Raw genomic sequence first — 27,332 nt, forward strand, 5'->3', positions numbered from 1 at the left:
GGGAATTTTTTCAACATATTTTGCACAATGGACTTTTGGCATAGCAACATTTTAGAAGACCTCTCCCCGATAGGAAGGTGAGATGCAAAGTTCTCCTTGTAGCATGGGTCTTGCAGGGTGAACATCCAGTAACCTTTTTTGTGCAAGATGAATGTAACGCGAGGGTCACGGGAAAGGCAGCGGAATATAAAGTCTGCCATATGTGCCAAGGTCCCTACTGCCAACACTTCCCTGTCTCCATCATGATTTCATGATTTCTTCTCTCCAACTCCTCCTCCTCATCCTCCATCTCTTCCTCCTCATTCCCTTTCTCAGTCCATAGGAGAGACGGGACGAAGTTTGTGTGGGTACTAGCCTCTTTTGTGCTCTTGGCCAGCTCCTGTTGCTCCTCCTCTTCCTCAGCCTCCACCTCCTCATTGTTGCCCAATCTGCACGGAAAAACAAAGACAGAAACACAATACACAAACAAAAACAACGTTTATTTATCTTGCTTCCCAGATCTCTGTGTCTACTCATAGGGTTCAGTCTCTCAGCCCTTATCCACATGCATGTCACTTGACTAACGGTAATGTTATGAATATTAGCGTTAGGACTGTCCCATAAGGGCCGCCGTGACGAGGCGGGATGGCTTTCGCATTATTTTGATCAAAATTATGTTAACTAAGTACCCTTTAGTATTTTCATGCACTATTGCGGTTTATTTATTTATTGCAGGGTATTTGTGTATTGTGTTTCTGTCTTTGTTTTTTCTGTTTAATGGCCATGTGTGACTATGCCCTTACATGCTGCATGTGCACCAATTGGCTGGGTAGTATCTACCTGTCTAATGTCTTTCTCCATCTCCACCAGATCAGCATGCAAAGCTTCATGTTTGATTGTCAGCAGCAACTGCTAAGTAGGCACAGAAGATGGATTGTTACACTGATGATTGCGTCATCGCTGCTCACAATCTTTGTCGAGTCCTCAAAGCCTTGGAGAACCGCACAAATGTCAGCTATCCATGCCCACTCTTCAGTTGTTATGCGCAGAGGCAAATCCAGAATATTGATGGGCATGTTGAAGTGTCACGCTAGGTGTGGGAAAGACTAAGTGAAACATGAAGGGAAGAGGGAGAGGAAGCCCAAACACTAGGGAAAGGGATAGTGGAGACCCCTAGTCAGATCTAATATCACCCTGCCTACCCTATCATCCCTATATAGGTTCCACACCTATCGCCGAACAGAAACCTAAGCCCTGAATAACCCTAGAGCTTGTCCCTAGATAGGTAGGGGGCAGGGTGAGCATTAGTAAAACCCCACTAAAAACTGAAGACAACAAGGTAGACAAACAAAGGGGATACACTTAGCTTGAGCAGACACTGGAGAGATGATGCCAACTGTCCTCCATGGGCACCAGAGTAGAATCTAGCCAACTGCTAGTGCTCCAAGCCTACACTTAGGTGCATAGAACTATCGCCGCTGACTCTCTTGAGAAACTGAGACCTTTAAACTACCCAGCAAGGGTGCGTCAATCAGCAGCAGAAGGTGGAGGCCGCTGTGTCCTAAAGGCAGAAGGATATAACAATAAAACAGAGATGAGGGAATCAAGAAGGTGTCTGCAATGACAAGCGCAGTGAACTTCTACAGCAGGCTCCTGTCACGGTGTAGGGGGAATGCTGGTGAGGAAAAGGCAGATACAGGCAGCGTGAGCAGGGAAAACAAGTCTGTCCTTAGACTGGGAGCCCAGAATAGCTCTTACCCCAAAGGTATCTCTGATGGTGAGAAGGTTCGGGTCTCCACCCTAAGCCCTAACTCCTCCACAAGCCCTGTTCTAATCCCCCTCACCTCTCACCACTGAAAAGGTACAGCAACTTCAAAGGAAAGGACTTCAGTGGAAAAAACAAACAGGTCAGCACAGCACAGCTTCCAGGTATAGAGTGAAACTCTATCAGCAGCACCACCTGGTGGAAGGAAAGGCTACTTAAAGGCTAGGGGGAGGAGACTCACATTAACTCACATCCACCAGGACCCGGCAATAGAACTGGCATTAACTCATGCAGTACTAGGGGAAATAACACAGTTAAAGTTAAAGCAGCACCTCGAATAGACCGCAGATACTTAGCACTAGACAGCGCGTGACAGTACCCCCTCTTGAGGCCTCCGGACTCAAAACCAGACACGTCCGGAAAAGGTCCACATTTCCTGAGTGACGAGATATGAAAAACATTACGAGTTTCCAACACTTGGGGTAGTTCAAGTTGGTATAACACAGGGTTATAAATGGCCGATATCCTAAATGGAGCAATAATCCCGGAGCTAGGACCCGCAACACCATGCCTCCAACTGACGTGCTTGGACAACACGCACACATACTCGTTCACTCTCAGGTTTGGACCTGCACGTATATTTCCACATCTGCGGTTACATTCAGAGGGCTCAAACTCAGAACCGAAAAAAGCAGCAGTGTCCCCTCAGGCCCAGTGCTCCCTTCCCTGGAGAGCACAGTAGGAAGATCCATCCCTCCCCGGCCCCTCCTCCTGGAACGACGCCTAGACCCACCATTAATCTGAAGCATAGTCTGGACTCCACCCCCTTTTCCAAGCTCACTCCCAAACACTTCTGGTAGTGGGGTAGGAGTTGATCCAACCAGTACAGTAGAAATAGTTGTAGCTAGGCAATTAGTCACACAGAAAGCCCCCTAACTTACAACTTTTCTGGCCCTCCAGTCAACCACCGGGTTGTGTTTCTCCAGCAGAAGGCCCAATACAATGGGAGTGGGCAAATTCTCCAAGACGTGACAGGACAGGAGCTCCTGGTGGAGAGTTCCTATGCTCAGGTTCACATTACCCACCACTTGGGAGAGGACCTTCTGGCTGAGAGGAACTGATTCGATCAAAGCAATGGGAATGGGTATCAATAAAGCACTGCTGGCGAGTCCATGAACATGAGCAAAACGAGAATCCACCAAATTGACACCCACTCTGCTATCGACCAGTACTGGTACAGTCTCGGTTTTACCTCCCACCACAACCTCGGCAGATAGTGTGAATGGAGACATAGCAAGGAAGGAAATATAAACCTTCTGGTCATCTCCTCCCGAATGACCCAAGGAGGATGCTTCTGAGACTGCATGGTTGTCTTGGAGCGAAGTGGACAAACCTTAATAAAATGGTCAGATTTTCCACAGAAAAAATAAGCTCCACCCACTTGAGGAAAAGTAGTCACAGGAGGTTTAACATGAGAACCTACTACCCGCAACTGCATGGGTTCATCGGGTATAGTCTCCTCACCAGGGATAGGAATCGGAGACAAAGTAGGTCTCGATATCTCCCTCAGATGTCGGTCAACCCATATGGCTAGAGACATTGCAGCCTCCAATGACTCAGGTGCAGTGTACTGAACCAGAATGTCTTGCAGTGTAGCTGACAAACCCAAGCTGAACTGACTCCTGAGGGCTGGTTGTTCCACTGGGTGTCAGTCGCCCATCTCCGAAACTTCGAGCAGTACTCCTCCACTGCCCATGTTCCATGCTTGAGTTTACAGAGATTAGACTCGGAAAAGGAAACCCTATCAGGTTTACCATACACCTGAGTCAGGGCAGCAAAAAACCCGTCAACTGACCGCAGCGATGGTGAGTCGGCTGGACAGGAGAAGGCCCAGGTCTGGGGGTCCCCCTTATGAAGAAAGGCTATAATCCCCACCCGCTGTTCCTCACTTCCAGATGAATGGGACTGGAGCCTGAAATGAAGCTTACAGGCTTCACGGAAAACAAAAAATTTGTCTCATCCCGCAGAAAACCTATCTGGAAGAGAGACCTTGGGTTCTGACATGGCCTGAGCATAAGCCGAGGCCAGGTAACCCACAACTTGCTGGAGCTGTTCCCCTACCTGAGTTTGCAGACCAGCTTCCTCTTCAGAGATGGTCTGCATCAGGAGAGAAAATGCATCAGCTGACGCAGTCTGCGACATAGTGACTCAAGGAAAATGGTAAAGGCTGCTGATAATGTCACGGTGTAGGGGGAATGCTGGTGAGGAAAAGGAAGATACGGGCAGGGTGAGCAGGGAAAACTAGTCTGTCCCTAAACTCAGAACACTGAATAGCCCTGACTCCAAAGGTATCTTTGATGGTGAGATGGTTCTTGTCTCCACCCTAAGCCCTAACTCCTCCACAAGCCCTGTGTTAATCCCCCTCACTCTCTCCACTGAAAAGGTACAGCAACTTCAAAAGGAAAGGACTTCAGCGGCACAAACAAGCAGGTCAGCACAGCACAGCTTCCAGATATAGAGTGAAATTCTATCAGCAGCATCACTTGGTGGAAGGAGAGGCTACTTAAAGGCTAGGGGAAGGAGACTCACACATTAACTTACATCCACCAGGACATGGCAATAGTACTGGCATTAATTCATGCAGTACTAGGGGAAATAACACAGTTAAAATTACAGCAGCATCTAGAATAGACCGCTGATACTTAGACTTACTAGACTGTGCGTGACAGCCCCAGAGTGACTGTCTACAGTACATATCAGGTAATAATTTTTTACCCTGGAAATGTTTCAAATGCTTCCCATCACGTTTATACTTAGGATATCTACTGTGCTACTGCCATTATAAGTAATATCATTATATCTGTCCTTGACTGGAATGTTACATATTATACTATTTTATTTCTCCGTCCTGTTATCAGTTATCAATATTGTCTTTGATTCCATATGTATTATATATATATTGCACTGTTCTTTTGTATAATATTAACAGATAACCTTTAACGAAATTTCAACTCAAAACTAAATTCTAGGTGATGTTACATTTGCACGTAGGACCCCTAGTTCGAAAGGAGCTTCTGAACTCTCTCGTCCATTGAATTTGTCAGGTTTTGGATGGTTTCTGCTTCCAATTGTTTTGCATGAGGACAGAATACCCTCCCAGAGCGGTTGCTTAGATGTGAACTGCCTCCCGCCATCATAGACACTCCTTTTGATGATGCTCCAGAGGTTCTCAATGGGGTTGAGGTCAGGGGAGCATGGGTTCCACACCATAAGTTTGTCCCCTTTTATGCCCATAGCAGCCAGAGATGCAGATGCGTTATGTGCAGCATGACACGGGGCATTATAATTCATGAAATGATCTCGATGGTCCAGATGGATGGAGTGGAGGATGGCTGGTTGATGGACACCCCATGCAAACATGGCTACGGCGCTAACAAGGAGGAGGTGGAGTAATGTTTTGTGCTGGAATCATGGGGAGAGAGATTGTCGGCCCTTTTAGGATCCCTGAAGGGGTAAAGATGAGCTCCATAATGTATGTTGAGTTTCTCAAAAAGCACTTTCTTCCATGGTTCAAGAAGAAGAACCGTGCAATCCGCAGCAAGATCATTTTCATGCATGATAATGCCCCATCTCATGCTGCACATAACACATCTGCATCTCTGGCTGCTATGGGCATAAAATGGGACAAACTTATGGTGTGGCCCCCATGCTCCCCTGACCTCAACCATATTGAGAACCTCTGGAGCATCATCAAAAGGAGTGTCTATGATGGCGGGAGGCAGTTCATATCTAAGCAAAAGCTCTGGGAGGGTATTCTATCCTCATGCAAAACAATTGGAAGCAGAAACCATCCAAAACCTGACAAATTCAATGGACGAGAGAGTTCAGAAGCTCCTTTCCAACAAGGGGTCCTATGTGCAAATGTAACATCACCTAGAATAAAGTTTTGAGTTGAAAACTGTTTGATTTCAGTTTGTAACAACCTGCTAATGCTTATAATTTCAAAAATGACCATTTTTTTGTTCTTTATTAAAATGAAAAGGTTGAAAACTCTGCTGTGCATAATAACTTGAAACATGCATTTTGAGTGCAGTTTGAGTTTTTTACTTTTTTAAAAAATATCCTGTTATCATAGGCAGTTTGTACAAAAACCTTTCAATTTTACTCTAATAGTTATTTGACTGGAAAATTACAATGACTGCAATTCATATAGGTAATTTGGGAAAATCTGAGAAAATATTATTTGCATAATAATTTGGAACACAGTGTATGTTACAGTATATGGGCGTTAGATTCTGTGATGGAACTTTGCTCCAGGCAACTAGTCTGATTGCTGTATGAGGAAGACAGAAGTTTTTTTTTTTATAATATGGGGCAATTAGTATCTGCCACAATGGGTTTTTACCTTCATCTGGATCAAAATGTAGGTTATAGGTTGTGTATCAAAGCATTTATTGGATAAATCCCAACTAAATTTCAAAACTGACCTAGTGCAAGGTGATTAAAAACATCTTTATTAAAATCTCAGTGTACCTGTTTATTTGAACATGTATCTCTACAGATCCTGTCTTTATTATTTGAAAAATAAGTGTCATTATTTTACAGAGAAATTTAGACGAAAAGGCTTCTGTTTCTAAAATGTTCAAATACTTACAGAAACATCACCATATAATCTCCACATCATACTTATTATTTAAAAACGATAAAAAATATTATATAAACCATTGTGAAAGTCCATAGTAATCTCCACTTATTCAAACCTTTCTCCCTTTGCAAGTTTGCTTAAGAAAATACTTAAATCTCTGGTTAAAAAGACAAAATCCAGTTTAACTTGAGGCCTATTGTTTTTTGATGTCTAACCCCAAACCTCAATATATAATTCCAATGATTTTACGACAATAACCAATAAGTTTGGAGGTGTAAACATGGAGATTAGTGATGAGCGAACGTGCTCGCCACTGTTCGGTACTCGCCCGAGCATGACTTTGCTCGACAAGCTCGGCGAATATTACTGGGTTGCTCAGGTGGGAACTCGAGTCTCCTCCCTACATGTTTGACTCTCTTTAGAAAACCAATGAACATGCAGGGATTGCCTGCCACACACTGTACTGACGCAGCCATGTTGGTTGTGGGCATTACAGTGATTGGCTGGCCACAGAGCTTCATCAGGTATATATATAAGAACTGACGCCGCCATGCTCGTCACAGTCACTCCGGAATCATGCAGAGTAGGGAGAGGTGCTGCTGAGTCAGGGAGAGTATACTGTATATATATATATATATATATATATATATATATATATATATATATATATACACTGCTCAAAAAAAATAAAGGGAACACTCAAATAACACATCCTAGATCTGAATGAATGAAATCTTCTCATTGAATACTTTGTTCTGTACAAAGTTGAATGTGCTGACAACAAAATCATACGAAAATCATCAATGGAAATCAAATTTATTAACCAATGGAGGCCTGGATTTGGAGTCACCTTCAAAATTAAAGTGGAAAATCACACTACAGGCTTATCCAACTTTGATGTAATGTCCTTAAAACAAGTCAAAATGAGGCACATTATTGTGTGTGGCCTCCACGTGCCTGTATGACCTCCCTACAACGCCTGGGCATGCTCCTGATGAGGTTGTGGATGGTCTCCTGTCGGATCTCCTCCCAGATCTGGACTAAAGCATCTGCCAACTCCTGGACAGTCTGTGGTGCAACGTGGCATTGGTGGATGGAGCGAGACATAATGTCCCAGATGTGCTCTATCGGATTCAGGTCTGGGGAACGGGCGGGCCAGTCCATAGCTTCAATGCCTTCATCTTGCAGGAACTGCTGACACACTCCAGCCACATGAGGTCTGGCTTTTCCCTGCATTAGGAGGAAACCAGGGCCAACCGCACAAGCATATGGTCTCACAAGGAGTCTGAGGATCTCATATCGGTGCCTAATGGCAGTCAGACTACCTCTGGCGAGCATGTGAAGGGCTGTGCGGCTCTCCAAAGAAATGCCACCCCACACCAATACTAACCCACTGCAAAACCGGTCATGCTGAAGGTCGTTGCAGGCAGAGGATTGCTCTCCACGGTGTCTCCAGACTCTGTCACGTCTGTCACAAGTGCTCAGTGTGAACCTGCTTTCATCTGTGAAGAGCACAGGGTGCCAGTGGTGACTTTGCCAATCATGGTGTTATGTGGCAAAAGCCAAGCATCCTGAATGGTGTTAGGCTGTGAGCACAACCCCCATCTGTGGATGTCAGGCCCTCATACCACCCTCATGGAGTCAGTTTCTAACCGTTTGTGCAGACACATGCACATTTGTGGCCTACTCGGGGTCATTTTGCAGGGCTCTGGCAGTGCTCCTCCTTTTCCTTCTTGCACAAAGGTGGAGGTAGTGGTCCTGCTGCCTGCTGGGTTGTTGCCCTCCTATGGCCCCCTCCACATCTCCTGGTGTACTGGCCTGTCTCCAGGTAGCACCTCCAGCCTCTGGACACTAGATCTGGATTAGTTGCACTACCTGAGTAACTTCTGTGGGTTGTAAAGTCCGTCTCGTGCTACCACGAATGTGAAAGCACAACCAACATTCAAAGTGACCAAAACATCTGCCAGAAAGCATTTGTACCGGAATGTGGTCTGTGGTCCCCACCTGCAGAACCACTTCTTTATTGAGTGGGTCTTGATAATTGCCAATAATTTCCATCTATTGTCTATTCCATTTGCACAACAGCATGTGAAATTGATTGTAAATCAGTGTTGCTTCCTAATTGGACAGTTTGATTTCACAGAAGTTTGATTTACTTGCAGTTATATTCTGTTGTTTAAGTGTTCCCTTTATTTTTTTGAGCAGTGTATATACAACTGAACTCCCAGTCCTCCTGAAGACTAATCCAGCTGCATATATTCAGTGGTGATAGCAGGAGTTAGGCAAGCAGGCAGTGTATGTGGCAAACTTCAGTGCATATAGTGCAAGATGGTCCATTGAACGGCCTGTTAGTATAGGTATTCAACAACACACATATATATATATATATATATATATATATATATACAGTACAGACCAAAAGTTTGGACACAACTTCTCATTTAAAGATTTCTCTGCATTTTCATGACTATGAAAATTGTACATTCACACTGAAGGCATCAAAACTATGAATTAACACATGTGGAATTATATACTTAACAAAAAAGTGTGAAACAACTGAAAATATGTCTTATATTCTAGGCTTTTCAAAGTAGCCACCTTTTGCTTTGATGACTGCTTTGCACACTCTTGGCATTCTCTTGATGTGCTTCAAGAGGTAGCCACTAGTGTTGAGCCACCCCCGTAGTGTTCGGGTTCGGTTCGGTTCGTCGAACACCGGGATGTTCGAGGAACTGTTCGTCGAACTGTTCGTCGAACACCTTAGAACACCGTCGAACACCGTTAAAACCAATGGCAGGCAAACAAAAACACATAGAAACACATAGAAAACACCTGCAAAGTCCAAAAGCTGACAAACTGCTCAGAAGACACTCTCTTTAAAAAAGCCGGCCGGCAAATTCAGCAGCGGCATACACCGGTACCCGACAATTTAGACAAGAAGGAATAGAGCATCACACATAGATTAGATAGATAGAAACATGTCAGTCACACATATAAGAAGCACAGTGACAGTGTTGGTTACTGCACTTGTCATTTAGTGTAAAGGATTTATTAAAAAAAATATTAGTGTTTTCATGCACCGTCTCTTTAAAAAAGCCGGCCGGCAATTCAACATCTGTACCCAACAATTTATAACAGACAGAATAGAGCTTCACACATAGATTAAATAGATAGAAACATGTCAGTCACATATATATGAAGTACAGTGATAGTGTTGCTTACTGTACTTGTCATTTAGTGTAAAGGATTTATTTAAAAAAATAATAGTGTTTTCATTCACTGTCTCTTTAAAAAAGCCGGCCGGCAATTCAGCAGCGGTACCCGACAATTTAGAACAGAAAGATAGAGCATCACACATAGATTAGATAGATAGAAACATGTCAGTCACATATATATGAAGTACAGTGATAGTGTTGGTTACTGTACTTGTCATTTAGTATTAAAATAAAGGATTTATTATTAAAAAAATTGGCGTGGGGTTCCCCTTAATTTTAGGCTCTAGCGGAGGTTAAGCAGACGGCTGGGGCAGATGTTTGAAGCCTGGGAAGGGGGTAATACCCACGGAGCTTCCCAGGCTACTAATATCAGCCCCCAGCTGAATACATAGCCTTTACTAGCTATTAAAATGGGGGACCCCCCCAAAAAAATGACGTGGGGTCCCCCCTAATTTAATAGCTAGCAAAGGCTAGGCAGACAGCTGGGGGCTGATATTAATAGCCCAGGAAGGGAGCCATGAATATTGGCCCCCTCCCAGGCTAGAAACACCAGCCGTCAGCCGCCCCAGAAATGGCGCATTCATAGGATGCGCCAATTCTGGCACTTAGCCTCGCTCTTCCACGCTGCCCTGGTGCGGTGGCAGGGGGTAATAGGGTTGGGGTTGATGTCAGCTTATAATGCCAGCTGACATCAAGCCCAGGTTAGTAATGGAGAGGCGTCTATAAGACACCCCCATTACTAACCCCATAGTCAAAGATAAAAAAAACACAAACACCCAGAATAAAGTCCTTTAATTGAAATAAAGACACAATCCTTTATTGTTCTAAATTAAACCATACTTACCATCACGCCCATTCCAGCTGAAGCCAACGATCTCCTGCAATAAAAGAAAAATAGTAAAGCAACCTCATCCTTACCTTTCCATGGTTCCCACGACAGCTTCAGCTCTGCTACATCGAGATGACAGGCTGGACCGCAGCAGAACGCTGCCATCCAGCCTGTCATCCCGCAGACACTGAGAAGCGCAGGCTTGCTTGCGCTGCTCAGCGTCTCTCTGTGACGACATCCAGATGAGCCGAGTTCATGTCCAATGAACTCGGCTCACCTCATTCACGTCACTGACAGCGTGGGAAAATTCTCACGCTGAAGCGGTGAGTGCAGGAGAATTCTCCCACGCTGTCAGTGACGTGCATAAGGTGAGCTCATGTCCAATGAACTCAGCTCACCTCCTGCACGTCACTGACAGCGTGGGAGAATTCTCCTGCACTCAGCGCTTCAGCGTGAGAATTCTCCCACGCTGAAGCGCTGAGTGCAGGAGAATTTTCCCACGCTGTCAGTGACGTGCATAAGGTGAGCTCATGTCCAATGAACTCAGCTCACCTCCTGCATGTCACTGACAGCGTGGGAGAATTCTCCTGCACTCAGCGCTTCAGTGTGAGAATTCTCCCACGCTGAAGCGCTGAGTGCAGGAGAATTTTCCCACGCTGTCAGTGACGTGCATGAGGTGAGCCGAGTTCATTGGACATTAACTCGGCTCATCTGGATGCCCTCACAGAGAGACACTGTGGAGCGCAAGCAAGCCTGCGCTTCTCAGTGTCTGCGGGATGACAGGCTGGATGGCAGCGTTCTGCTGCGGTCCAGCCTGTCATCTCGATGTAGCAGAGCTGAAGCTGTCATGGGAACCATGGAAAGGTAAGGATGATGTTGCTTTATTATTTTTCTTTTATTTCAGGAGATCGTTGGCTTCAGCTGGAATGGGCGTGATGGTAAGTATGGTTTAATTTAGAACAATAAAGAATTGTGTGTTTATTTCAATTAAAGGACTTTTTTCTGGGTGTTGAGTTTTTTTTAAATACTTTACTAGAAATTCATGGTGGTCATGTCTAATATTGGCGTGACCCCATGAATTTCGGGCTTAGGGCCACCTGATAATGCCAAGCTGGCCCTAACCCCTTTATTACCCAGTGAGCCACCGCATCAGGGCCCTGGATGAGTTGGGTACAGCGCCAGAAGATGGCGCTTCTATGAACGCGCCATTTTCCGGGGTGGCTGCGGACTGCAATTTGCAGCGGGGGTGGCCCAGAAAGCTTGGGCCTCCCTGCGCTGCGGATTCCAGCCCCCAGCTGCCTAGTTGTACCTGGCTGGACACAAAAACAGGGCGAAGCCCCACGTCAATTTTCTTTAAATTATTTCATGAAATAATTAAGAAAAAAAGGGCTTCCCTATATTGTTGTGTCCGGCCAGGTACAAATAGGCAGCTGGTGGTTGGGGGCAGCCCGTTCCTGCCTGCTGTACCTGGCTGGACACAAATATAGTGCGAAGCCCCACGTCAATTTTTTTTAAATTATTTCATGAATTTCCTGAAATAATTTAAAAAAATTGAAGTGGGGCTTCGCACTATATTTGTGTCCAGCCAGGTACAGCAGGCAGGAACGGGCTGCCCCCATCCACCAGCTGCCTATTTGTACCTGGCCGGACACAACAATATAGGGAAGGCCTTTTTTTCTTAATTATTTCATGAATTTCATGAAATAATTAAAAAAAATTGAAGTGGGGCTTCGCACTATATTTGTGTCCAGCCAGGTACAGCAGGCAGGAACGGGCTGCCCCCAACCACCAGCTGCCTATTTGTACCTGGCCGGACACAACAATATAGGGAAGGCCTTTTTTTCTTAATTATTTCATGAATTTCATGAAATAATTAAAAAAAATTGAAGTGGGGCTTCGCACTATATTTGTGTCCAGCCAGGTACAGCAGGCAGGAACGGGCTGCCCCCAACCACGAGCTGCCTATTTGTACCTGGCCGGACACAACAATATAGGGAAGCCCTTTTTTTCTTAATTATTTCATGAATTTCATGAAATAATTAAAAAAAATTGAAGTGGGGCTTCGCACTATATTTGTGTCCAGCCAGGTACAGCAGGCAGGAACGGGCTGCCCCCAACCACCAGCTGCCTATTTGTACCTGGCCGGACACAACAATATAGGGAAGGCCTTTTTTTCTTAATTATTTCATGAATTTCATGAAATAATTAAAAAAAAAGTACGTGGGGCTTCGCCCTATTTTTGTGTCCAGCCTGGTACAACTAGGCAGCTGGGGGCTGGAATCTGCAGCGCAGGCAGGCCCAAGCTTTCTGGGCCCCCCCCCGCTACAAATTGCAGTCCGCAGCCACCCCGGAAAATGGCGCGTTCATAGAAGCGCCATCTTCTGGCGCTGTACCCAACTCATCCAGGGCCCTGGTGCGGTGGCTCACTGGGTAATAAAGGGTTTAGGGCCAGCTTGGTATTATCAGCTGGCCCCAAGCCCAAAATTCATGGGGTCACGCCAGTATTAGACATGACCGCCATGAATTTCTAGTAAAGTATTTAAAAAAAACACAACACCCAGAATAAAGTCCTTTAATTGAAATAAAGACACAATTCTTTATTGTTCTAAATTAAACCATACTTACCATCACACCCATTCCAGGGCCCTGGTGCGGTGGCTCACTGGGTAATAAAGGGGTTAGGGCCAGCTTGGTATTATCAGCTGGCCCCAAGCCCAAAATTCATGGGGTCACGCCAGTATTAGACATGACCGCCATGAATTTCTAGTAAAGTATTTAAAAAAAACACAACACCCAGAATAAAGTCCTTTAATTGAAATAAAGACACAATTCTTTATTGTTCTAAATTAAACCATACTTACCGTCACGCCCATTCCAGCTGAAGCCAACGATCTCCTGCAATAAAAGAAAAATAATAAAGCAACCTCATCCTTACCTTTCCATGGTTCCCACGACAGCTTCAGCTCTGCTACATCGAGATGACTGGCTGGACCGCAGCAGAACGCTGCCATCCAGCCTGTCATCCCGCAGACACTGAGAAGAGAAGGCATGCTTGCGCTCCTCACTGTCTCGCTGTGACGGCATCCAGATGAGCCGAGGTCATGTCCAATGAACTCGGCTCACCTCATGCACGTCACTGACAGCGTGGGAAAATTCTCACGCTGAAGCGCTGATTGCAGGAGAATTTTCCCACGCTGTCAGTGACGTGCAGGAGGTGAGCTGAGTTCATTGGACATGAATGCGCCATTTCTGGGGCGGCTGACGGCTGGTGTTCCTAGCCTGGGAGGGGGCCAATATTCATGGCTCCCTTCCTGGGCTATTAATATCAGCCCCCAGCTGTCTGCCTAGCCTTTGCTAGCTATTAAATTAGGGGGGACCCCACGTCATTTTTTTTGGGGGGTCCCCCATTTTAATAGCTAGTAAAGGCTATGTATTCAGCTGGGGGCTGATATTAGTAGCCTGGGAAGCTCCGTGGGTATTACCCCCTTCCCAGGCTTCAAACATCTGCCCCAGCCGTCTGCTTAACCTCCGCTAGAGCCTAAAATTAAGGGGAACCCCACGCCAATTTTTTTAATAATAAATCCTTTATTTTAATACTAAATGACAAGTACAGTAACCAACACTATCACTGTACTTCATATATATGTGACTGACATGTTTCTATCTATCTAATCTATGTGTGAAGCTCTATTCTGTCTGTTATAAATTGTCGGGTACCGCTGCTGAATTGCCGGCCGGCTTTTTTAAAGAGACAGTGCATGAAAACACTATTATTTTTTTTGATAAATCCTTTACGCTAAATGACAAGTACAGTAAGCAACACTGTCACTGTACTTCGTATATATGTGGCTGACATGTTTTTATCTATCTAATCTATGTGTGAAGCTCTATTCTGTCTGTTATAAATTGTCGGGTACCGCTGCTGAATTGCCGGCCGGCTTTTTTAAAGAGACGGTGCATGAAAACACTATTATTTTTTTTGATAAATCCTTTACGCTAAATGACAAGTACAGTAAGCAGCACTTTCACTGTACTTTGTATATATGTGGCTGACATGTTTATATCTATCTAATCTATGTGTGAAGCTCTATTCTTTCGGTTCTAAATTGTCGGGTACAGGTGTATGCCGCTGCTGAATTGCCGGCTTTTCATGTTTCACTGTTGGCACTGTTCCCATCGATTTGGGCAATCACTGTAATGCCACAACCACCATGGCTGTGGCATTACAGTGAGTGGCAGACAATCCCTGCATGATTGGTGCTCTAAATAGCGCCAGACATGCAGGACACGCTTTTGGTGCACGAACAGTTATCGAACATAACCTCGAACAGCCGAATTTTTTGCAAATCGTTCGGGTTCGTCGAACAACTCGAACACCGCCCAAAACAGCTCGAATTTGAGATTGGCGAACAGTTCTAGTCGAACACCGCTCATCTCTAGTAGCCACCGGAAATGGTCTTCCAACAATCTTGAAGAAGTTCCCAGAGATGCTTAGCACTTGTTGGACCTTTTGCCTTCACTTGCGGTCCAGCTCAACCCAAACCATCTCGATTGGGTTCAGGTATGGTGACTGTGGAGGCCAGGTCATCTGGCATAGCACCCCATCACTCTCCTTCTTGGTCAAATAGCCCTTACACAGCCTGGAGGTGTTTGGGGTCATTGTCCTGTTGAAAAATAAATTATGGTCCAACTAAACACAAACCAAATGGAATAGCATGCCGCTGCAAGATGCTGTGGTAGCCGTGCTGGTTCAGTATGCCTTCAATTTTGAATAAATCCCCAACAGTGTCACCAGCAAAGCACCCCCACACCATCACACCTCCTCCTCCATGCTTCACAGTGGGAACCAGGCATGTATAGTCCATCCGTTAACCTTTTCTGCGTTGCACAAAGACACGGTGGTTGGAACCAAAGATCTCAAATTTGGACTCATGAGACCAAAGCACAGATTTCCACTGGTCTAATGTCCATTCTTTTTGTTCTTTAGCCCAAACAAGTCTCTTCTGCTTGTTGCCTGTCCTTAGGTGTTGTTTCCTAGCAGCTATTTTACCATGAAGGCCTGCTGCACAAAGTCTCCACTTAACACTTGTTGAAAAGATGTATCTGCTGCTAGAACTCTGTGTTGCATTGACCTGGTCTCTAATCTGAGCTGCTGTTAACCTGCGATTTCTGAGGCTGGTGACTCGTATAAACTTATCCTCAGAAGCAGAGGTGACTCTTGGTCTTCCTTTCCTGGGGCGGTCCTCATGTGAGCCAGTTTCTTTGTAGCGCTTGATGGTTTTTGCAACTGCACTTGGGGACACTTTCAAAGTTTGCCCAATTTTTTTTCTTATAGTAATGATGGCCACTCGTTTTTCTTTACTTAGTTGTTTTTTTCTTGCCATAATACAAATTCTAACAGTCTATTCAGTAGGACTATCAGCTGTGTATCCACCTGACTTCAGCGCAACACAACTGATGGTCCAAACCCCATTTATAAGGCAAGAAATCCCACTTATTAAACCTGACAGGGCACACCTGTGAAGTGAAAACCATTTCCGGTGACTACCTCTTGAAGCTCATCAAGAGAATGCCAAGAGTGTGCAAAGCAGTCATCAAAGCAAAGGTGGCTACTTTGAAGAACCTAGAATATATGACATATTTTCAGTTGTTTCACACTTTTTTGTTAAGTATATAATTCCACGTGTTAATTCATAGTTTTGATGCCTTCAGTGTGAATGTACAATTTTCATAGTTCTGAAAATACAGAAAAATCTTTAAATGAGAAGGTGTGTCCAAACTTTTGGTCTGTACTGTATATCCATCTGCACTAAAATTCCTTCTGAGGACTAATCCAGCTGCATATAATCAGTGCTAGGCAGGCAAGCAATGTATGTGGCAAACTGCAGTGTACAGCAGAAGAGGGTCCATTGAATATCCGGTCTGCTGATGCTGTAATAATTACAGGTATTTCTAGACATAGAAAGGCAAAGAAAATGATCTTAACCCTGGTTATTTGCTTAAAAAGCAATCCAGAGTACACCATTTTTCTGCTCCATTTGCTTGTTGTCACTGCAGAATACAGCTAGATCTGTTCCATATTTCAGCGATAAAAATCAAGAAATTTAAACTGAACGTGGAAAATATTGGCCTCCTTTTACATTCTTTTGCAGTGTGTCGGTCAAGCTGTTCACACTAGGTGTCTGTGAAGAATAGTATTAGCAAATTACAGGCCTGCTACTTAAAACCGTGGTTCTCTGTCAGACATATGACCTATAAGACGGTCCCAAAATCAGACATTTCTTCTATTTTCATTACGTTACAATGTGTCGGTCAAGCTATTCCCATGAGGTGTCGGTGAAGAATAGTATTAGCAAATTATAGGCCTGCTATTTAAAACCGTGGTTCTCTGTTAGACATTACACCTATAAGACAGTTCCAAAATCAGACATTTCTTCCATTTTCATTCCGTTGCAGTGTATTGGTCAAGCTATTCACACTAGATATCTAAGAGGAAAATTATTAGCAAATTACAGGCCTGCTATTTAAAACCGGGGTTTTCTGTCAGACATAACACCTATAAGAGTGATCCAAAATCAGACTTTTCTTCCATTTTCATTTCATTGCAGTGTGTCGGTCAAGCTATTCACACTACATCTCTGTGTCAAATAGTATTAGTAAATTACAGGCCTGCTATTTAAAATTGTGGTTCCCTGTGAAAAGTATCACATATAACTGCGTTCCAAAATCAGCCATTTCTCGTAAACGTGGAAAATATTGTCCTCAATTAAAAATGGGCAAGGTGCGTGGCAAGGGATGGGGAAGTTGACGTGATGGTGACTGTGCATGCAGAGGCCGAGGCCGAGGAAGTGCCCATGGGCAAGCTGAAGTTGTGCCTCAACAAACACCCATATTTTGTCACTCAACCTTCCAGTCCCAATTAATAGGGGACCGCAGTACACCACCACCACCACCATATCTTCCACATGGTCAAGTCTCGGAAGCCATGAGTCTGGACCGCATATTCCTCACCCTGAACCTCCTTCCTCCCACCATGCCAAGTGCCCAGAGAAAATTATCCTACACTTGGACACTCAGAAGAGCTGTTCATTTTTCCATTTGTAGACTCGGGCCTGTAACCCGGCCAGCTTCAAGCGAGTCAAGAGGAGAACGCGTGTTGCGATGCCCAAATATTGGAGCAGCCATGGTCACATGATGGCGATGGTGGGAAAGTGCAATTACTGTCGTAAGATGTGGTAATGATGATGATGAGACACAATTGCCAGAAAGTCAGGAGGAAGACCCGGGTGCGGAAGTGGAAGACGAGGTGGTGGATGATAAAGTAACTGACCCAACCTAGAAAGGGGACATACAGAGCGAGGACAGCAGAACACAAGAGGAGAGAGGCATAGCACCACAACAGGCAGGAAGAAGCAGTGTGGTGGCCGCAGACACAATGCGGGAAACTGTTCCCGTAACGTAAACACGACGGAAGTTGCCAGTACAGTTCCCGAGTCTGAATGATTTATAAAGACGCTGCAGATAATCCCAAAAAGGCCATTTGCACCAACTGCCAGGCCAGCATCAGCAGGGGTAGCAAAACGAGCAACCTGACCACCACCAGCATGATCAGGTACATGGCAGCAAAGCACTCGACTTAGTGGGCCAATCCCCAAGGTTCCACTGTTGTGCGTGCACGCCAATCCCCTGTCCATGGTGCATGCCAAGATGCCTCCTGCCCTGCAACAGTCATTGAACACATTCACCTAGCACCATCAAAAAGCACTTCCATGTCTTTGTCCCAGCACAGCATTCAGTTGTCCCTACCGAGTCCTTGGAATGCAAGCGCAAATTTTCATTCAACGTCCCACAGGCCATATTACTAAATTCACACAATTCGCAAATGCTTGGACTCGAAATATTGCCTTTTAGGCTCGTGGAGATGGAAGATTTCTGCAACCTGATGGCGGCGGCCATCTCTCGGTACTTGGTCCCTAGCCGCCACTATTTCTCCCGGTGTGTGTTCCCCCATTACACGAGCACATGTCACACAACATTAGACGTGCCCTCAACATCGCAGTTAATGAGAAAGTCCACCGAACCACAGACACATGGACAAGTGCTTGTGGACAGGGACGGTACATCTCGCTGATGGCATACTGGGTTAACATAGTGGAAGGCGGGACCCAGTCGAACCTTGGGAAGGAACACATCCTCCCGTCGTCAAGGATTGCGGGCCCTGGGTCAATTACAGTTGACCCCATATTCTATAGCTCCTGCACCTTCTCCTTCTCCTCTTCAGCCTCCATGTCCATAATGATCACATCAGTCGCAAGCTGGAAGCACTGCAGCACTTCCTCGGCCAAGCAACAGCAGGCTGTGTTGAAGCTAATATGCTTTGGTGACAAACCGCACAATGCTGAAAAGTTGTGTACAGCTCTGAAAGAGCAGGCAGATCTGTGTCTGACACCGCTGACCCTACAGCCAGGCATGGTCATGAGTGACAATGGCCGAAACCTGGTGGTGGCTCTGAGGCGAGGCGAGCTCACACATGTACCATGCCTGGCCCATTTGCTTGACCTGGTTCAGTGGCTACTCAAAACCTACCCGGAACTGTTGTATATGCTTGTCAAAGTACGCCGCCTGTTTGCCCGTTTTAGAATGTCAGCTACAGCTTCTGTCTCCCTTGCCATGCTTCAGCAGTGTTTGCATCCTTCAGCTTAGAGGGCAGTTGTTGACTACCAGAATCAACAAGGCCATTGGTATTCAGGTCAGAATCCATACATAAAACATCAGGAGTGGATATGGATGTCAGACTTATGTACCATCCCCCAAAACTGTGATGACTCCACCAAGATGGTGAGCGGCGATGACGCCATAATTAGTGCACCATCCTGCTTCTCTGTCTTCTGAAACACTCTCTGCTCGCAATTATAAAGGATGCATTGCAGGCGGAGCACGATGACATGGAGCAATGATTCATAAAGCAAGATTCCACACAGCCCAGCCTCATCTCATCCCAACATGGATTGGGTGACAATGAGGAAGAGGAGTAGGAGGATGAAGAACAGGAGCTAGTTTCCTGTGCTGTAGATGGTACTACCTGCATAATTGTCATACCGTCTGTTCAGCGTGGTTGGCCTGAGGACAAGGAGGTGGAGGAAGAGGAGGAGGATGAGTAGGAGAGCATGGTAAATTGTCCTCTTGGTGAGGACATGGAAGTCTTGCCTCTTTGCAGTCTGGCACACATGGGTTAGTTTATGTTACGCTGCTTTTACCGTAAACCTCGCGTTGTCCAAATTTTGGGTGACAGTCATTATTGGTTGGTGATACTTCTAGACTCATGCTACAAGAAGAACTTTCTGTCTCTTATTCCCATGCAGGACAGGCCTAATATAATGGGGCAGTACAAGAAGGCCCTTGCTGCGTAATTATTAAAAAAAATTCCTATCTGAAAACGCTGGCGGCAGAGGTCACATTTTGCTGGACAACCAAGGAGTACAGACGAGAAAGACACATGCAATCAAGCAGAGTGAGAGGAACACTGTCAAAGCCCTGGGACAGTTTTCTCTGACCCTCCCATCGCACAAGCCATGATGCGCGGGATACTCTCCCAAGGAGGGAAAAGTTACGGAAGATGCTGAGGGAGTACCTTGCTGACTGTACCAATGTCCTCCATGGTGTGCCTTATAATTATTGGGTATCCAAGCTGGACATGTGGCATGAACTGGTTCTCTACATCTTGGAGGTCCTGGCCTGCCCTGCCGCTAGCATTTTGTCAGAGCTGGTTTAAAGTGCCACCGGTAGAATTATAACTGACAGGTGCATCCGCCTGTCAACTGAAAATGCTGACAGGCTGACTCTTATAAAAATGAGCAAGGGCTCGATTGGGCCAGACTTCTCAACACCACCGAATGATAGCAGCGTAACATAAACTCAAATACGGTGTCTTTTTTTGGAGGAGGTCTCGCTCTATTCCCATGCACCTCTGTCTTCACACCCAGATATGGGTATACGCTTCCTGAATTTTTCTATTTGCTCTTGTCCTCCTCCTTCTCCTCATCCTCCATGACCAAATTGCAAATTGAGTATTGTTGAGCGAATTTGTTTGGCATTTCAAATTCGTGTTCGGTGTTTGGGCTTGTTCGCGTCAAAAAAATCGGCTCCGCCCATAAATATGTCACGCAGGACAAACTCAGGTCGATATCATCAAAAGGAGTATTGGCTCTGATCTGATGAGTGTTTCTAAATTATGATGGAATAGCAAATTCTATAGGTCCTGGGGAACACTAGATGAATCTCTAAATAAAAGCTGCAGCAAGAAAGACACTGGAAGAAGACTTATATGCTGATTTCTCAGTGAAGTAAACGGAAACTGTTATCTGTAATGTGTTATACACAACCATATATTGGCTTGTTAACTTGTGTTGCCCCTGAAGAGCCGCTACGACAGTTAGTGGTGAAATGCAACAGGCATTAAGCATTTTTTGGGCATTAAGCATTTTTCATCTGAATGAATGGTTATATTTGAAATTGGGAACGAGGCATCTTCCTTTGAGTGGATGGTTATAGATATTTGTCATACTGAAAATCATCTAACCAATATACTGCTTGTTTAGGTATACCGGGTAGAGTATAGGCTGACCACGAACAATATGACTACTAACAGCAGATGGGAGGCTGAACCATGATCATAACCTAGGTTATTGGTTTGGGGGGATTCTGTTTGATAGGTAATTAGGGTACAAAGTTTACTCTGTTAGTCTGTGGGTCGGGTTCTGTGTTTTTTTTGCATAATAGTTTGGAATGTTTTTAACTTTATATCTTAATAAATATATAATTTTAAAATGTCTTCCCATTAGTTTATATTCAGTGATTGGGTAAGACTAATAATATTTATTGTTGTGAGCCCCATATAAATAAACATCCAAACTTGGTGCTGGTGAAAAGGATAAAGCAGTTTATTTGTCAACGCGTTTTGCAACCCAACTGATTTTTTTCTCAAGAACATTCATAATGAAACAAAAACAGAACTAAGAGCAGTAAGGGGTTTCACTCAAAAAAACATAGAGATAGCGAACGTAGATTCTGAGCACCAATGGGGATAGCGCCGATAATGTCTGTAAATTGTCTGAATTGTAAAGCGCTGCGGAATATGTTGGTGCTATATAAATATAAATATTAATATTATTATTTTTATTATTATTAAAATGTTCAAAAAGTGCAGCAGGGCAGCAAAAAGCCCACTGGGTGCGCCCAAAAAAATCTAATGCGTGCATGGTGATAATAAAGTAATAAAGTTTGCTAAAGAAAAAAAAATTTGGAAAAAAGAAAACATGATTGTATAAAATATATTATGGGGTTAAAGTACATTTTATAGATGCACAACATTTTTCAACTTCTCATCAAAAGTCCGGAATGAGGGATTGTTTTTCGCTGTTGACCTAAGATATGTATTGATACACTTTTGGAGTACATGTAACATTTTTTTTTTAATTTGCTTTATTAAATAATTTTACAAACAAATCATAATAAACCATGTAGAGAACAGCATATTATTGGATAACTTGTGACATATGTTATCAATAAAGAAGAAGGAAAAGAACAGGTTGCACATTTGTGTTTTGTTACAGTGCCTACAAGTAGTATTCAACCCCCTGCAGATTTAGCTGGTTGACACATGCGGAATTAACTTGGCATTGTGACATTTGTACTGTAGATCAGCCTGGAAGTGGGAAATGCACTGCAGCAAATTTTGTTTTAGTTTTTTTGTTTTTTGTTTTTTTAAAACGTAAAAAGTTAATTCAGAGTGTCATTTATTATTCAACCCCTCAAACCACAAGAATTCTGTTTGGTCCCCCTAAAGTATTAAGAAGTAGTTCAGGCACCAAGAATAATGAACTTCACATGTGTGGATTAAAGATCTCTTTTGCCAGCCTTTTCTGACTATTTAAGACCCTCCCCAAACTTGTGAACAGCACTCAGACATGGTCAACATGGGAAAGACAAAGGAGCATTCCAAGGCCATCAGAGACAAGATCGTGGAGGGTCACAAGGCTGGCAAGGGGTACAAAACCCTTTCCAAGGAGTTGGGCCTACCTGTCTCCACTGTTGGGAGCATCATACGTAAGTGGAAGGCTTATGGAACTACTGTTAGCCTTCCACGGCCAGGACAGCCTTTGAAAGTGTCCTCCCGTGCCGAGGCCAGGCTTGTCCAAAGAATCAAGGCTAACCCAAGGACAACAAGGAAGGAGCTCTGGGAAGATCTCATGGCAGTGGGGACATTGGTTTCAATCAATACCATAAGTAACGTACTCCACCGCAATGGTCTCCGTTCCAGACGAGCCCGTAAGGTACCTTTACTTTCAAAGCGTCATGTCAAGGCTCGTCTACAGTTTGCTCATGATCACTTGGAGGACTCTGAGACAGACTGGTTCAAGGTTCTATGGTCTGATGAGACCAAGATCTAGATCTTTGGTGCCAACCACACACGTGACGTTTGGAGACTGGATGGCACTGCATACGACCCCAAGAATACCATCCCTACAGTCAAGCATGGTGGTGGCAGCATCATGCTGTGGGGCTGTTTCTCTGCCAAGGGGCCTGGCCATCTGGTCCGCATCCATGGGAAGATGGATAGCACAGCTTACCTGGAGATTTTGGCCAAGAACCTCCGCTCCTCCATCAAGGATCTTAAGATGGGTCGTAATTTCATCTTCCAACAAGACAAAGACCCAAAGCACACAGCCAAGAAAACCAAAGCCTGGTTCAATAGGGAAAAAGTCAAGGTGTTGGAGTGGCCTAGTCAGTCTCCTGACCTTAACCCAATTGAAAACTTGTGGAAGGAGCTCAAGAATAAAGTCCACATGAGACACCCAAAGAACCTAGATAACTTGGAGAAGATCTGCATGGAGGAGTGGGCCAAGATAACTCCACAGACCTGTGCCGGCCTGATCAGGTCTTATAAAAGACGATTATTAGCTGTAATTGCAAACAAGGGTTATTCCACAAAATATTAAACATAGGGGTTGTATAATAATTGACCCACACTTTTATGTTTAAAATTTAATAAAATTCAACTGAGCAACATAACTTTTTGGATTGTAAGATTTATGCTTCTGTTCATAAAACCTACTCTCGTTTGCAGTTTGAAGGCTCTAACTTATTTGCATCTTATCAAACCAGCTAAATCTGCAGGGGGTTGAATACTACTTGTAGGCACTGTATATGATCGCTGATTGTTCTGGATAAATAAGTTATAGCCTAAAAGGATGCAAGAGTAATACAACTTACGGTAGGTTTTTCTCAAACTTTAAACTTACAACAACAACATCAATTTCAACTTTGCTGCCATGATTACCTCCATATTCATATCACATCTTATCATGGTATAGATAAGTATTAGTGTTGAGCGAACATGTTCGACACTGCTCGGTACTCGCCCGAGCATCACGCTACTCGGGATGTTCGGCGAGCACCGAGCATTTCCGGGTTTCTCGGGTGGGAGCTCGGGTCTCCGCCCTGCATGTTTGGCGCTCTTTACAGAACCAATGAACATGCAGGGATTGCCAGCCAGTCACTGTAATGCCGCAGCCATGTTGGTTGTGGGCATTACATTGATTGACTGGCCGCACAGCGTCACCTCGAGTATTTAAAACCGGGCACCGCCATCTTGGACACAGACGGCTGGGATCAGACAGTGTAGGGACAGCGCTGCAGATTTAGGGAGAGATATATACTGCAAAATAGTTACTGTAGGGTCTGTAAAGGCTGCCAGATCAAACAAACTGTTCTTCTCAGGACTAATATCCATCCCAGATATCAGGCAGGCAGGCAGGCTGTATAGGAGATGCAGTGGTTATATGGTTATACCAGCAAACGCTGAATTACAGTCCTGTGTGCGCTCCTGTTTCTGAAATTGCTGGACTTAGCTCCAGGTCTCGGGGGCCAGGAAAAATCCTTTTTTTTTCATCTAAATCCTCTTTGTTTTTTCCTCCTTCACACTGTACAAATACCCATCTTAGTAACCTTTCGTTGTCGTTCCCCCCCCCCCCCCAAAAAAAAAAAAAAATGTGTGTCTGTGACAATTCAGACACAAATATATCTGTTGAAAATAGTCTGGTGTAGGCCAGAGAAACAGAAATGTGGTTTTGCAGTTTCCACGGTTCAAACCTCTGTATTATCCAATTTTGGCCATTTGTATCTGGAAAAAATACAGTTTGAGTGTGTCGCTCACTGTTCAGCTGCAAATAAATATATTTAAAAAAGTCTGGTATACACCAGTAAATTATAACTGTGGTTTTGCTGTTCCACGGTAAAAAATCTCTATTATCCTGCTTTTGGCATTTTTTGCCGTAAAAAAAAAAACTAATAGTGTCTCCCTGATTTTTCAGACACAAATATATCTGTTGAAAAGAGTCTGGTGTAGGCCAGAGAAACAGAAGTGTGGTTTTGCAGTTCCACGGTTCAAATCTCTGTATTATCCACTTTTGGGCCATTTGTATCTAAAAAAAAACAGTTTGAGTGTGTCGCTCACTGTTCAGCAGCAAATATATATATTTAAAAAAGTCTGGTACACCAGTAAATTATAACTGTGGTTTTGCTGTTCCACGGTAAAAAATCTCTATTATCCTGCTTTTGGCATTTCTTGCCGTAAAAAAAAAACTAACAGTGTCTCCCTGATTTTTCAAACACAAATATATTTGTTGAAAATAGTCTGGTGTAGGCCCGAGAAATAGTAGTGGGGTTTTGCAGTTCCATGGTTCAAACCTCTATATTATCCACTTTTGGGCCATTTTTACCTAAAAAAAAACATTTTGAGTGTGTTGCTCACTGTTCAGCCGCAAATATATCTATTTAAAATTGTCTTGTATACCCCAGTAAACAATAACTGTGGTTTTGCTATTCCACGGTAAAAAATCTCTATTATTCACCTTTTGGTATTTTTTCCGTAATAAAAAACATTAAAAGTTTCTCCCTGATTGTTCAGATTGTTTAAAAGACTCGGGTGTAGGCCAGAGAAATAGAACTGCGGATTTCCTCTTCCACGGTTCTAATCTACTTTCTATTACCATTTTTCCATTGATAGTGCGAGTGTAAGCTATTTTACTTCCTTTACAAAGGGCAAGGCGCGTGGCAAGGGAAGTGGAACTGGACGTTCTGGTGATGGTACGTGCAGGGGATGGGGCCGTGGCCAAGGTGAAAATGTGCCACAACCAACAGCCACATCTTCTCGCTCCCACTTCTTCACCGAATTACTAGGGAAGCACAGAACAACACCAGTATTGTGAACTGATCAGTGTGAACAGGTTATTAATTGGATAGCAGATAATACTTCCAGTTACCTGGGCACCACCACCTCCGGTCTGTCTTCCACACGGTCAAATCTTAGTAGCCGTGAGTCTCGACCGCATAATCCTCCTCACCCTGATGCTCCTTCCTCCCACCATACCGAGTGTCGTCAGACAGCAACCGATCCCACACTTGGACACTCTGAAGTAGCGATGCACAAATATTTTAACAGCCACGGCCACAGGAAGTCGACACTGGCAATTTGTCACAAGAGGTGGACGATGACGAGACACAATTGCCTGGAAGTGAGGAGGAGGATAGTGGTGTACAAGAGGAAGAGGAGGAGGTGGTGGATGATCTAGTAACTGACCCAACGTGGCATGAGGACATGCAGAGTGAGGCCAGCAGCACACACGGTGAGGGAGGCAGAGTACCCCAACAGGCAGGAAGTAGAAGTGTGGTGGCCACACACAGAAGGCAGGCAACAGTTCCCCATAACACCAATATGAGGGACGTTGCCAATGCAACCTGTAGTTCTTCCAGAGTCTGGAATTTTTTTAAAGACTCTGCTGATAACCCCAAAAAGGCCATTTGTACCACCTGCCATGCCAGCATAAGCAAAGGTGACAAAACTACCAGCCTGAGCACCACCAGCATGATCAGTGCACATGGCAGCAAAGCACCCGACTTTGTTGGCTCAACCCCAGGGTCCACGACCAGTGTCAGCGGGTGTCACCACTTCTTCTTCCGCTGTTGTGCATGCAATAGAACCCCCTGTTGTGTGTGCAAGGCAATCCCCTGTCCATACTGCATGCAAAGATGTCCCCTCCTCTCAGTCTTCACTTGTTATGGTAGTTTCTCAAGAAACAGCATCAATGTCCACGTTCATATCCCACCACAGCGTTCAATTGTCCTTATCCCAGAACTTCGAGTGAATGCAGAAATTCGCAGCCAACGCCCCACAGGCCACAGTTAATTTTGCACATTTCACTATTGCTTGCGTTGGAAATGCTGCCTTTAAGGCTGGTGGAGACGGAATCCTTCCGCAACCTTATGGGTGGCTGTCCCTCGGTACTCGGTCCCCAGCCGACACTATTTTGCCCGGTGTGCCATCCCCGCACTACACAAGCACGTGTCCAAAATATCTGCCATGCCCTCAACTACGCATTTACTGGGAGATTCCACCTGACAACGGACACGTGGATAATTGCTTGTGGCCAGGGACAGTACATCTCCCTGACGGCACACTGGGTAAACATAGTGGAAGCCGGGACCCAGTGGGACCTTGGGACGGAACACATCCTCCCCACACCAAGAATTTCAGGCCCTATGTCAGTCAGAGTTGCCCCCACAGTGTATAACTCCTGCGCATCATCCTCCTCATATTCAGCCTCCATCTCAGATATCACCACATCAGTTACAAGCTGGAAGCACTGCAGTACTGCCTCCGCCAAGCGGCAACAGGCTGTGCTGAAACTCATAAGCTTAGGTGAGAAACCTCACACTGCTTGTGAGTTGTGAATAGCTGTGAAAGAGCAGGCATAGCTGTGGCTGAGACCGCTGAACCTACATCCCGGCATGGTCGTGTGAGACAATGGTCGTAACCTGGTGGCGGCTCTGAGGCGAGGC

General features: G+C 44.7%; 1 protein-coding gene across 1 annotated transcript in view; it reads right to left on the reverse strand.

Moving 5' to 3' along the window:
- Positions 1-214: 214 nt before the first annotated feature.
- LOC141167582 (olfactory receptor 1500-like) overlaps positions 215-27,332 on the reverse strand; it is a 40,692-nt gene continuing 13,574 nt past the window's right edge. The window contains exons 3-4 of the mRNA XM_073654971.1: positions 2,124-2,180; positions 215-428 (exon numbers count right to left, since the gene is read on the reverse strand). Coding sequence (XP_073511072.1) covers positions 215-428; positions 2,124-2,180 — 271 coding nt within the window. The remainder of the gene's footprint in view (positions 429-2,123; positions 2,181-27,332) is intronic.

The sequence above is a fragment of the Phyllobates terribilis genome, unplaced genomic scaffold (assembly GCF_046119375.1).
Source record: "Phyllobates terribilis strain yellow unplaced genomic scaffold, ASM4611937v1 Scaffold_11__3_contigs__length_659146591, whole genome shotgun sequence".
Taxonomy (NCBI): domain Eukaryota; kingdom Metazoa; phylum Chordata; class Amphibia; order Anura; family Dendrobatidae; genus Phyllobates; species Phyllobates terribilis.